At 47.6% G+C, this 13,527-nt stretch overlaps 1 protein-coding gene across 2 annotated transcripts in view; it reads left to right on the top strand.

The window, feature by feature from the left end:
* Positions 1–13,527, top strand: part of PRKCE (protein kinase C epsilon) — a 531,726-nt gene that overhangs the window by 487,600 nt on the left and 30,599 nt on the right. For both annotated transcript variants that reach the window (XM_054473224.2, XM_054473226.2), the window contains 2 exons: positions 1,610–1,748; positions 7,499–7,687. In XM_054473224.2, coding sequence (XP_054329199.1) covers positions 1,610–1,748; positions 7,499–7,687 — 328 coding nt within the window. The remainder of the gene's footprint in view (positions 1–1,609; positions 1,749–7,498; positions 7,688–13,527) is intronic.

The following is a 13,527-nucleotide window of genomic DNA, read 5'->3' as shown; positions in this document are numbered from 1 at the left end:
CTTCTACTTTCACACACATCTCATTAGTCCTTCAAATAAGCCTACAAGCAGGAGCGTGTCATTCTTATTCACCAGATAAGGTCACAGACCAGCAAGGTGACTTTACCAGGACAAGGTTACAACCAGTGCTACAAACTCAGGTCCTGGGTCCTGGCCCAGTGTTTGTCTCACTGCTCCGTCACCCACAGCCAGAGCTGGGCCTTGACCACACACAGTGGCCAGGGTGCAGGTGGGAGAACCCTGTTCCCAGGGGCTCAGCTTGGTTGGGCTCACTGTTCTTTCTGTAGTTCATGAGCATTTGCTTAGAGCAGCACATTTTATATGCTCTTTTTTCTCAAGAAGTCCCAGCTGTGAGCAGAAACGAGGTCATGGGTACAATGCAGGCAGGTCCTAAAGTGCTTCCTGCCCCACCTTTGCACTCAGGCCTGGATCCCTGGCGATGGCCGGAGTTCACGTCTTGACGCCAGCAGACCCCTCCTGCTTTCTGTGTGCAGACGAATGGGCCTTCTTTGCAAGACCCTTCACGCTCCATCCCAGAATGGCTGTTGTGGGGAGCCCAGGGTGGAGACCACCACCCAGTCTGGGTTCTTCTACTGGGTCAGCCTGTGGGTTCCAGGCATCGTGGCAGGGAATACTTACCCAGAACCCCAAAGTGTAAAACAGGCCCCAAGGGAGCTGCACTGTTTGAGACTGGCATGCCCCCGTGGCTCTTGCTTGCTGCACAGAACCACATGGGCTCTGTGGGTCCAGGTAATTATAAGCAATGTGCCTTCCTTCCTGCCTCCAGACCTTTCCCCTACCTAGCCTGCTTGCCCCTAGGAAAGTGATCTTACAAATGCATTGTGCTCATGCAGGCAGGATGCTTATTGCTGTTAGCATGCATTTCAAATTCTTTTTCCTAGCATTCCAGGCTCTTTGAGCAAAACATTCCTGTCTTGCTTCACCATTCACTAGGGCCCAGTTCTCTGGCCTCCTCACTACCTTTTGCATCAGCTTTATTGGCCTTCTCCTCTCTCCCATCTTCTCTCCTCACAGTGTATCGAACCCTTACCTTCTAGCCAAGTTTCTCTTGAGGGGCGCTATTTCCTGGAAGCCCTCGCTGCCTGCACTAGCTGTTTGTGGTCTCCCGCTCTGACACACAATAGCTCACACGGTGCTCTATAAAGTAGCGCCTGACTCTTAGGTGGTTTTATCTGTTTCATTGATGTCCCTATGTGTCATGCTGGGACCCCCAGCTGATCCCCATGGTTAGTTCATGAGGGATAAGGGTAGATGCTTCTTTCATAGCAGGGACTGATTAATATGAATTTGGGTGCATAGCAGGGCTTCCATATATACCTACTGATTTAGATCTATTAAACCACAGCAGTCTTGATATATTCCTGGGGTTACAGAAGTTCCTCCCTCTTGCTGAAGAAAGCAGAGGTGCCGTTAGGGGCTGACTAACGTGAGAGAGAGCCCCTGGACTGAGATGGGTTTCAAGAAACGCAAGCTTCTTTCAGGACTTTTTTTCTGGAGATTTCCCTAAGATAGGCATATACCTCCAACTCAAGAAGACTATATTGGGGTGAGTGACGTGTTGACAATATGGTCCTGGCCTATCTTGCAGGGATTTGAAACTGGACAACATCCTTCTGGATGCAGAAGGTCACTGCAAGCTGGCTGACTTCGGGATGTGCAAGGAAGGGATTCTGAATGGTGTGACAACCACCACGTTCTGTGGGACTCCTGACTACATAGCTCCTGAGGTAAGACCTGTGTGCAAAGGTTCACCTCCTCCTGGTGCCAGGACCAAGGCAGGGGTCCAAACCCATGCACTGGGGTCATCTAGTGGTGCTGGGGGAAGGCTCTGGAAATCCAGGATGGATTCTAGGAAGGAGGGAGAAAAGGAAAGGTAAAAAGTTTGCTGATTGATGTCTGTGAAGAAATCCTAGTGCTGGGGAGATGATGAGTGAAATGAGAGTAACAGGCTATTTCCCAAACCCGGCCAAGTTCTCACTGAACATCTCTTTCCCATCCTAGTCCAGAACCACCAATAAATCTAGGACCAAGAAAAACGTGTTGACTTTTATTATTGTTTTCATGTCTTTAAAATCAGAACAGGGTGGGCACAGTGACTCACATCTGTAATCCCAGCACTTTGGGAGGCCAAGGCAGGCAGATCACTTGAGCCCAGGAGTTCAAGACCAGCCTGGGCAACATGGTGAAACCCTGGCTATACAAAAAATACAAAAATTAGCCAGGCATAGTGGTGCAAACCTGTAGTCCCAGCTACTTGGGAGGCTGAGTGAAAGGATCAATTGAGCCCAGAAGGTTGAGGCTATAGTGAGCCATAATTGCACCATTGCACTCCAGCCTGGGTGACAGAGCAAGACCCTGTCTCAATTAAAAAAAAAAAAAAAAAAAGTAAAAAATAAAATCAAAATAAAGGAGCATCATTGATCATGGCAGCACTTCGCTTTATCAGCTACAATTTGCTAACAGTAAAACCAGGAACTGTTTGCCATTTCCCGCATAGTGGCAGTTCTACGCTGTGAGTACACAGGATGGAACAGGAAGAGGAGAGTGACTGTGCCTCATTATATACAGATATCAGAGATGTTCACTGTGAACCACTCCAATAGGTTGCGTTTCGTGAAAGTTGTTTGGGATGTTTTGCTAGGCATGAAGTGTTTGTTTGCCTTATTCCTGCCCAAACTGAGAGATACCTAGGGTGATGTGATTCAGGTTTAAGACATGGCTTGTCATAGACAATCAAAATGATCTTCATGGTTCTGAGACATGTAAGATAAGAAAGAAGTACCAATCCCCACTCAACATCGCCCATGGCAGATAGGTATTAGCACATTCAGAGCTCATTTCTTTCATTGGGCATTGTTTGAGCACCTGCTAGGCACAAAGCAATGTGGAGATAAAGAACTGACTGAGACACTTGTCCCTATTCTAAAGAAGCTTTTGGTCTAAAGGGAGTGATAGATAAGTAAACAACTAATTAAGCAGAATAAATAGGCACATAACACAAGATGGTATCCTCAGGGATCAGGAAAGGCCTCTTGGAGCACCTGGTGGATGAATTGAGTTGTAAAGAATGAGGATTTCCTTTGACGGAAGGGGTGGGGAGGGTATTCCTGAAAACAACAGAATTGGAACAGGGGCAGGACAGGAAAGGAGGTTCAGTGTCCCTGGGCCCTGGATCCTTTGAGGGCAGGGTCTGTGTTTCTAATCTGGGTACTGCCAGGATCCGGCACACAAATCAGGATCTTAGAAAGGTTTGTTAAAAAATGAGAACTTATGACATTCCAACATGAGCAAAGGCCAAGGGACAAAAACATCTTGGTCTTTTCCAGGACAGTTAAAAAGTATAGCTAGATCATAGAGTTTCCTGGTGCTCATAGTAATGAATGAGATTGGGATAAAGACCCAAGGAATGTGGCTTTGATCCTGTAGGATCTGTGGACCCACTCGGGGTTCCAGTGGAGGAGAGTCCTAGTCAGATCCATCCCAGGAAGAAGGCAGGCCACAGCCATGCAGATCAGAAGGCAGGGAGTGAGGGACTGATGGTCAGGAGGCTTCACAGACTACACAAGACAGGGGAGGCCTGAGGAACATCTCGAAGCGAAGGTGATGAGTAATAGGTAGTTTCCCTTTAGAACCTTTATCTTCTAAGAGATCTGAAGAGTAGGGATTTCAGTCTTTCTGTGAGTGTATTCCCTTAGCAAGAACACTAGGAATTCAACCTTCAAGGAGCAATAAATGAAAGCCAGAGCTTTCAACAGGGAACTGCTTTTCTCGTCTTCTTCATTCATTCTTCATTGTCAGAATACTCAGTTCCAGTTCCTCTGTAAGTCGATGCCAGAGTCTAACAGTTGACAGCCCATGGTATAGTTAAGGACCCAACCCAAGACAGAACATTCACTTTACGATGAACAAAATAGCCACTCAGCTTTCATGAAAAGCAGTCCATTGGTGAGACTCACAATGAACAACTCTGATCTCTGTTCACAGTGAAGCAGACACTCTTCCTTCCTGCTCTGGCCTTTGTGCCCACCATGCAGAAACATCTCTGCACTGGCAATGACAATCCCTGGTCTTGCTGTAGGCAAATTACAGCTGATAAAGGTATTGCTGCCTTCGTCGAGGGCTACTGGGAAGATTAAATGAGATTATGCCTCTAAAGCATTAGCCCAGTGCCCAGCCCACAGGGAGTGCTGGCTAAATGGTGGCTTCACGGTTATCATCATTGTTGGGTTGTGTGATGGGATAGGAAACACAATCCTGAGAATTGAGTCTTGAGTCCAGACTTGACCACAAATGTACACATGTGCATTTGATGACTTGATGAAGTCACAAAATGTTTTTGAGTCTCAGGTTTCTCATCTTTCAGATGGGGGCCATAACTCCTGCCCAACTACCTCATCAAGCTGCTTTGAGAATCTAATGAGATTAGAGCATGGAAATGCTTGAGAAAGCAGAAGGCTCTATTCAAATGGGAGAGGTGATAAGGTGCTGAGCTAACCTCAAAACCAGAGACACCTTCGGAGGCATGAGGTCTGCCCCAAGGCTTATCTTCCTGCCACATGGTATGCCCCATGGCACCCCTTCTGCTTTCCCACTCCCAGCCCCTGCTTCCCAGGAAGTGGCCACCAGCCTTTGGTAATAGCATCATCAGGGCCAATGCCTTCTCCCTTCTCCTGAGCTCTGACGCACTTGAGGAGTTGGCTGCTACTCCAGGTGACTTCCCGTGACATGGAAGCCTTGCCCTTCTGCCCAGATCCACTGCTGACAGTTAATTAGGAAGCAGATAATTAGAGCCAAGCCTAAAAGGAATCTTACAAAAGATGCCACCCAAAATGAGAAGAAGGCTGTGGAAGGGGCCTGGAGCGGGGTGGCAGGGTGGCTCTGTGATTTCCACAGCACCATCCAGTCTCAGCACACACAAGCCACCTTCTCCCCACCCCCTGAAGGCACAGAACCCAGCTGCCTCCTTCCGAGAAGCTGGAGGGCGGCCACTGTAGCACCCAGTGTGCCCTGAGGCTAGAAGAGAAGGGAGCATGCCCAGTGGTTACACACAGTGGCCGTGCATGCTAGCCAGTCACAAGATGTTGACTGTCTCCTGGATGATAGAACAGGCTGGCCACAGCAGTGGGCTCAGTAGCATGTTACAGCTCCTACCCTCTGGTACTTTATAGTTGTGCTGGGGAGACTGTTGGCCATGAAAAAATAATAACGATGCACTGGTATGTGGAAAGTGAGAAAGTGCCTGCAACTCGTAGGAACAGGCACGGGTCTTAAGTTGGGTGCTGTGTCTTTTGAGGTTGAGGGAGGAGTTGGCATTGGCTTTGGAGCATAGCAGAATCACTGGCTCCTCAGGACAGTGGGGCCCATAGCTCTGACCTTACAGCTCAAGGAACACTAACCACTGGGCTTAGACCAAAGGTATTAGCTAAACAGATTACCAGCCCCAAGTAATGTAGAGTTGGCTGCATTTTCTCAAATTCCTTTTCATGCGAAATTCAGAAGATTCTAAACTGTGAGTGTTTTAACTGTTTCTAAATGCTTCTTCTATCCAAATCTTTCTAGTTCATCCTAAGCAATTTGTAACCTCTAGAAGTGTATTTTGAGTAGACCACAGAAAGTCCAGATACTTGAATTCAGCCTCCTCTTCCCTGGCCACCATGAAATCTGAGAACTAAATTGGAGCCTTGTCCCCAGCCTGAGACATTATCTGCCCAAGGTGTCCCATGGGCTGGAATGACTAGGCATGAACTTTGCCTTTTTTTTTCAGGGTCCTCAAAGTGTTCCCCCTTTCAGAACATGCACCCCAACCTTGTTTCTCCTTCACTTTTTAAAATTATTTATAGAATTATGGACCTGGATAGGTCATCTCATCCACCCGCCTGTTTCTGGGCAGAGCCATGCCTAATCCCACTCTAATAAGAAGAGAAAATAATTGTGGAATGGGAATGTCACCTCATGATCTCTTCCTTGTAGAGGGGACAGCTCAGCATTTATTTTTCCTCTGAGCCAAACACATCATTGACCTGCTACATATTTTATTTATATATGTTATATTTTAAAGGCATACTGTAAAATACAAAGCTCTATACAGCTGAAAGGTGATATTAAATTCTAGTATTTTCTATTGGATCTCATCTCCACATATATATATATATATGTATGTGTATATATATATGTATGAATATATATATATATCATTGACTTGCTACATATTTATATGTGCATGTGTGTGTATCATGTATTTATGACATATGTGTATGGAGAGCAGATCAAATAGAATAGCCAATCAGAAAAGATCCTTTTTTTTTTTGAGATAGGGTCTCACTCTGTTACCCAGGTTGAAGTGCGGTAGCATGATTATGACTCACTACAGCCTCAACCTCTCTGGCTCAAGTGATTTTTCCACCTCAGCCTTCTGAGAAGGTGAGACTACAGACACGTACCACCATTCCCAGCTAATTTTTTTTAAGAGACAGGGTCTTACCATGTTGCCCAGGCTGGTCTCGAACTCCTGGACTCAAGTGATCCTCCCACCTCAGCCTCCCAAAGTGCTAGGATTACAGGTGTGAGCCATTGCGCCCAGCCAGAAAAGATGTCTTGTATTCAGTAGCATCATGTCATACATGCATTTAATCTAAGTGAATTTGACTCTACACATTTGGCTACAGGAAAAAGAGAGACAGCATAGATAAGACAAGTGACCATTGTCAAAGACAAAATGCACCAGACAATCAAGGAGATGGTTCGATTCTGGCTATTGCAATAGGGGGTTCATTAGTGAAGGTGGCCCCAAAGGAAGGGGGCCTAGGGTTTCGTAGAGGCAGGCAAAGTGGGGGATTCCTCAGTGGATCTTATGGGAATCATGAGGAACAATAGAGATGGGTTTTTTCTTAGAATATGCAAGAGTATAGTGGTCCTTTATAGGTAGACCATTACAGGGTGGGGGAGACTTATTCATTGCAGTTTCCTCTCCAGGAGCACAGGGCTCAGGTAAATTGAGTGTTGCACCATTTAAAGAAGACCTCTGCTCACCTTTCCACTCAGGCAGTGAGCTGTGCCCTGGACTGTGTGAGATGGGAGACCTGACCTCGCTGCACTCTGAGTCACTTACAGCTCGCTTGTTCTCTCAGTCTGCATCGTGCTCCCCTGACCCTGATTTTAGTGTCAAAATATGCAGTTTTTTAAAATGTGGCCCTCATGCCAGTCAGGAACTTTATCTGGTGCTCAAAGAAATGGGAATTTGTTCCCACTGGAAGACAGACTGCCGATGTTGACTTTGGAAAGATGATAGCCGGCCCCCAGCATAGTGCCTCCAAACTCAACTGTCACTGAATTTGCTGATTTAGAACTTCTAGGACTAGGACTGAACTGTAGGGAGGAGCAAGTTGGAATCGAAGTCCTTCCCACGGGCGTTCATAGCACGGGTGTCATTGGGGTGGGAGCCTTTGATGGTGCCTGACATTGCCGGTTTCCTGAACAGATCCTGCAGGAGTTGGAGTACGGCCCCTCCGTGGACTGGTGGGCCCTGGGGGTGCTGATGTACGAGATGATGGCTGGACAGCCTCCCTTTGAGGCCGACAATGAGGACGACCTATTTGAGTCCATCCTCCATGACGACGTGCTCTACCCAGTCTGGCTCAGCAAGGAGGCTGTCAGCATCTTGAAAGCTGTGAGTCACTGCCCCTCACCCATGGCTGCGCTCTCCTGGGCTCCTCCCCCTACACACACACACACACACACACACTCCCTTCTCCCTTTCTCTGTCGAGCTTTCTCCCTCCCACCTCTGCTCATCACCACGGAATGGGAAGGATTAAGGGCAGTTGCCACTGAGAGAGTTCAGGCATAGTGCAGAGGGCTGCTGCCAAGAGAATGGGGCCTGAGATGACTTGCTCTTCTGGTGGGAAAAGGAGCGCATGTCTGTGCTTCCTGAGATGAGGCACTGTGTACATCTGTGTCCTCCAGCATTTCAGAGGGAACAGAAGCAACTCAACTGTGCTGACATCACCTCTGCCACTTCCATACCTTCCTTACCTGTGGCCTGTCTTCATCAGGGACCTGTGATAGAGAAGAGAGAGGAGGGGAGGGAGGGTGGGCACTGCCCACCTGTCCATGACAGCATCGCTGTGGCTCAAGAGCCAATCAGAAAAGATCTGGTACACTGGAAATTCATGCAGTCCTGCTGGATTTAGATACATAATACAGAGACTGACCCTGCCCTAGGAATCATCCCTCACATGGGAAAACCCGTTATGCTTTCTCAGCACAGCCGTCTCTACGATGTAACAATGCTTGTACTGTGTCAAGCAAGTGATGTTACCTGTCCCCTTTTGAAATCCGTGAAAGCTGAGGTACAGGGAAGTTAAGCAAGCAGTCTGCCCAAGGTCACCCCTCTGAGCTAAGACAGGACAAGGGTGACAGCCCAGGGACCATGACTTCTAGACTTGGCTTCTTCCACTCATCTGAATGCCCCAAAATTCAGTCGTTTGCACATCATAGTCACAAAATTTGCCATCTTCAAGTGTCTTCTGCACTATTATTTGCTTTTCTTGTTCTTTTAATCAACTTCCAATATTTACCTGATTATATGTATTTTACAAAGAAATTTTTTTTTTTTTTTTGAGACAGAGTCTCACTGCAATGGCCAGGCTGGAGTGCAATGGTGCTATCTTGGCTCACTGCAACCTCCTCCTCCCGGGTTCAAGTGATTCTCCTGCCTCAGCCTCCTGAGTAGCTGGGATTACAGGCACCCGCCATCATGCCTGGCTAATTTTTGTATTTTTAGTAGTGACAAGGTTTCACCATGTTGGCCAGGCTGGTCTTGAACTCCTGACCTCAGGTGATCCACCCACCTCAGCCTCCCAAAGTGCTGGGATTACAGACATGAGCCACTGCGCCCAGCCTGTATTTTACAAAGAAATTTTATACCATTATCATAGGTAGAAAATCAGTATCACTTGCCATAATGAATTAATGTAATTTTTTTTCAAGATGGAGTGTTGCTTTGTTACCCAGGCTGGAGTGCAGTGGTGTGATCTCGGGTCACTGCAACCTCCGCCTCCCGGGTTCAAGAGATTCTCCTGCCTCAGCCTCCCGAGTAGCTGGGATTACAGGCGCCCACCACCATGCCCAGCTAATTTTTGTATTTTTAGCAGGGATGGGGTTTCGCCATGTTGGCCAGGCTGGTTCCGAACTCCTGACCTCATGATCCACCCACCTCGGCTTCCCAAAGTGCTGGGATTACAGGTGTGAGCCACCATGCCCTGCCTAATGTAAATTATTGTATACAAATTTTTGAAAGATCTAAAACCATTTTGTAGATATCTGAGGGTGCATGTACCATGTTTTAGAAAATTCCACATCAGAACATGTTACCCTTTTCTGTAGTTTTTTTTTTTCTTCCTTCCTTTCCTCTTTCCTTCACCTCATTCCTTCTCTCCCCTCTGCCCTTACTCTCGTCCCTCTCTCTTTCATTCATTAATTCAATGAACTACTATCTATTGAGCACTTCCAACATGCCAGGCAAGGTGCTAGATGCTGAATAAGTATTGGTGAGGCCTGGTCTCTGCCTTGTGAAGTTTCCAATCCTGTGAGATTGTTTATTATTTTTAATAAATTAAAAATATATCAATAGGTAGCCACAATTGGGATAAGAGAAGTGAAGGAGGCAAATAGAGTATGTTCATTTATGCATTCATTTATTAAACAAATATTTATTGAGCATCTAGTAATGACTATTTATTCATTTATTCCATATTTATTGGCAGGCACTATGCCAGGCGCTGGTGATACAAAGAACACAGTCCCTGCTTACAGACTAGTGAATAAATGAACAGACAAATGACTGTATATTGTACTAAATGGTAACAAGTGCAAAAAGACACATGCAGCGGCTCAGGAAATGAGGAGTAACAGGCTGCATGGGGTGCTCTTGAGTCTGGAAACACCTGTCCCATGAGGGGACACTAAGGGGAGGTTTCAGTCAGGTGGCTACTGGGGGAAAGGGCGTCTGTTCAGAAGGAACAGCAAGTGCACAGGCCTTGGACTAGAAAACATCTGCCGGGTGGACAGTCCAAAAGGAGCTCAGGGAGGGTGACGGGATGGGATGACGGTGTCTGAGTATGCAGGGCTTCTTCTTCTTCTTCTTTTTTTTTTTTTTTTTGAGACCGAGTCTCGCTCTGTCACCCAGGCTGGAGTGCAGCGGTGCAATCTCTGCTCACTGCAACTTCCCCCTCACGGGTTCAAGCGATTCTCCTGCCTCAGCCTCCCGAGTAGCTGGGACTACAGGCACACACCACCATGCCTGGCTAATTTTTGTATTTTTGGTAGAGACGGGGTTTCACCATGTTAGCCAGGATGGTCTCGATCTCCTGACCTCGTGATCCACCCGCCTCAGCCTCCCAAAGTGCTGGGATTACAGGCATGAGCCTCCACGCCCAGCCTGGGTATGCAGGGCTTCTTATGCCACCATGAGAGCTTCCATTCGATTCCCAGTGCAGGGCTAACCCTTGGAGAACCAGACAGGGGAGTGACCTGGCTGGTATACCTAGAAGGTAGCTCTGGCTGCTGGGGAGAGCGTGGTTTGGAGGGTGCCTCTCCTGCCAGCCTCCAAAGTCCTCCGCCCTTATCCCAAGCCAGTGAGGAGGCCTCGGGGGTACTAGTCTTATTTAGGGGGACTAGTTTATCCAACTTTCCAAATTCAATGTTCTGGGCTGGGCCTCTCACTCCGAGCGTGGTTCTTGCTACTCGTGGAAATGACTTCTGTTGCACTTCTCTGCCTTGATGTCCTCACCCCCCGCCCCCATTTCTCCTTGGCCCCCTGTGGCTCTTTGAAGCTTTCAGGACCCCTGCCTTGGAGCCTTCCAGCCACATTCACTGGCTTAGCCAAGCCCCTCCATGTTAAAGTCCTCCTTGTCCTTGCCCTCTGGGACTGGGTCTCCTCTGGCATTGGGCGGCTGCTTCTCCATTTCCTTTGCTACCCCTTTCTCCTGCTGCCCTCTAAGTGCCAACGTTTTCATAGGTTGACTCAGTAGCATTTTCTCAGTGAGGCTTTTTTTTTTTTTTTCACAAAAAACTAAACTTTGTCCCCTTCCCTGTCCACCTTTATCCTGCTCAGTTGATCCCTGATAGCAGTTTCCACTTTCTAACCCACTATATATATTATGTATTATGTTTATTGTCTATTTCCTTCCACAAGACTGAGCTTCGTGAGGGCAGGAACGTTTTCCAGCTTATTTCTCAGATGCATCCCAAGGGCTGAGAACAGTGCCAAGCACATTGTAGGAGCTATGTAACTGTTTGGTGAAAAACAGAAACAGCTCTTAGCTCTCTGTTCTTTCCATTTTATCACATATTGCAAAGTTAAATGCCTGCAAGAGCCCAGCAGGAGCCGTGGAAGGTGAACAGGACTGGGTGGGGCAGGGTAAACGGAGACCCCTCATGATCCCCCAGCAGCAACGAGGACTTCACCTCACCAGATCTGGCTTTCCAAGAAAAGCATGAAATCCAGATTTTTATGTAAAATCTCGAAATGTTAAATGATTATAACTAGTTCTATTAAATGATTATAACTAGTTCAACTGAGAGCCAAGGAAAACTTCGACCTGGGTGCCCCTTGGGTGAGTCTGTGATGGACCCCGTCAAGGAGCTCTTCTCAAGCTCCTTGCTGGCGTCACTCGCGGGCCCCTGTTTGGCTCCTTCATGAATGGATTCTGATCACCGCCTCTCTTGTTCCTCAGGCCTGGGCCCTGGGTCCTCTGGGTACCCTGTGCTCTCCCCTGCACAGCACTCTCCCACTTCCCACCCTGCACTCAGGGAGGGGTATCCCCAGCCAGACCCATCTTCCAGCCTCCAGGCCTGTGTTTCCAGTTCCCTACTCCCTTTCTCCCCTCAGCTGGCCAGGGGTCTCTCACATTCAGGATACTCCCAAACAGCTCTGGATGGTCCCCCTCAAATCTGCTCACTCTCAAATTCCTTGGCTCAGTAAATGGCACCCTGTCTTCCTTTCTAAACAGACCAGAAATGGGGTACAATCCCTCTCTCCCCGTCACAGCTAGTCATCAAGTTCATTCCCCCTGCTAACCTTTTCGAGTTACCTTTCTCCCTCCTTCTCCCCACTACCCCCATTGGAGCCACCACCGCTTCTCCGTTGGTGAACTGCAGGACCTCCTAACCGGCGGCCCCTCTTGCCTCCTTCTCATCTCTGTATGTCCATCAGAGTGATCTCTTAAGAATGCAAATCTAGCCATTTCATGCCTCATCCCCTACTTAAAACTCATCACATTGTGATTAGATAAAGACCTTTATCTTCCACATAGCCTCCAGGGTCCTGCATCAGGCCCCGCCTCCCCCTCAGCCGTTCCCCGTCATCTGCTGGGCTCTGGCCATATTGGACTATGTCCAGGCCCTATAGAAGGCACTTGTCTTTAGTCTTCCTTCTCCCCAACCACTCTCCCCTGTGCCCTTTTTGCCTAGGTACATTCCTCCTTCAGGTCTCAGCCTAGGTGTTGCTTCTCAGGGAAAGCTTTGCCAAGTTCCTTGTCCATCACACTGTCAGAGCCTGCTGTGCTTCTCTCGGGGAGTTCATCACAGTCTCAGCTAATTGATTCTCTGGCAATTACGTGTTTCTTCTCAGCCTCCTTTACTCTTCTACATGCCCCGTGAGGGCAGGGACCGTGTCTCATCACTCACCACAGCACTTGGTACAGAATGGAAACTCATGTGTGTGCAAAGGAAGGAGAGAAGGGATTTTCATCGATGAGTACAGGGCACCTGCTAGGCCAGGCATTCAGCAAGACTCTCAGTATCCAAAAATGGCTCCCAGCCTTTTCCATTCTGACTTTCCTACAGGAAAGCACTTTAGGAAGGGCACGTCACCCAGCGGGAAGGAGCCTTGCTTAGACTCGATTGTCCAACTTTTCAAATTCTGTTTTGTTCAGTTTATATATTTAGGCCTTAAATATTTCATTATTTGCTTGCTTGTTTGATCACATGCTATTTTTTAAAAAACACATAGCATAAAATAGGATACAGTGAAAGGTCTCTGTCTCATCCTTGCTTCCATCTGCCCATTTCCCACACACGCTCTACTTATGTTTTGATGCTTTTATATATCCTTCTGGAATTTCTTTAGGTATATACAAGCAAATACAAATATAACTTCTTATTTCTTTTTCTGTATTCCTACAATGGTAGGAATGCTGTACATATATCTCATTTTCCTGTCAATGGTGTATCTTGCTTTTTCCGCTCAATGAGATCTTGCAACAGGTATATCTTCATTGGTTCTGCCTCCACTTACACTTTGGAGCTGCAACTCTGAATCACTGCAGAGGACTCTCTTGGGTAATTAACTTGGGGTGGACATGGGAGCTTTTGCCTCCTGATTCCCGGAGCCCCATCTCTTCCCAAGTCAGCTGAGTAACTAAAGGAAAACTTCGGCTGCACCCGAGTCCACCAGAACACCATGCCCAGCAGAGCTGGCCACCATCCCAGGCCCCAGCACCAGCCC

Source organism: Pongo pygmaeus, chromosome 12 (genome assembly GCF_028885625.2).
Source record: "Pongo pygmaeus isolate AG05252 chromosome 12, NHGRI_mPonPyg2-v2.0_pri, whole genome shotgun sequence".
Classification (NCBI taxonomy): domain Eukaryota; kingdom Metazoa; phylum Chordata; class Mammalia; order Primates; family Hominidae; genus Pongo; species Pongo pygmaeus.
The sequence above is the reverse complement of the archived record's forward strand: the minus strand, read 5'-3'. Positions and strand labels throughout refer to the sequence as shown.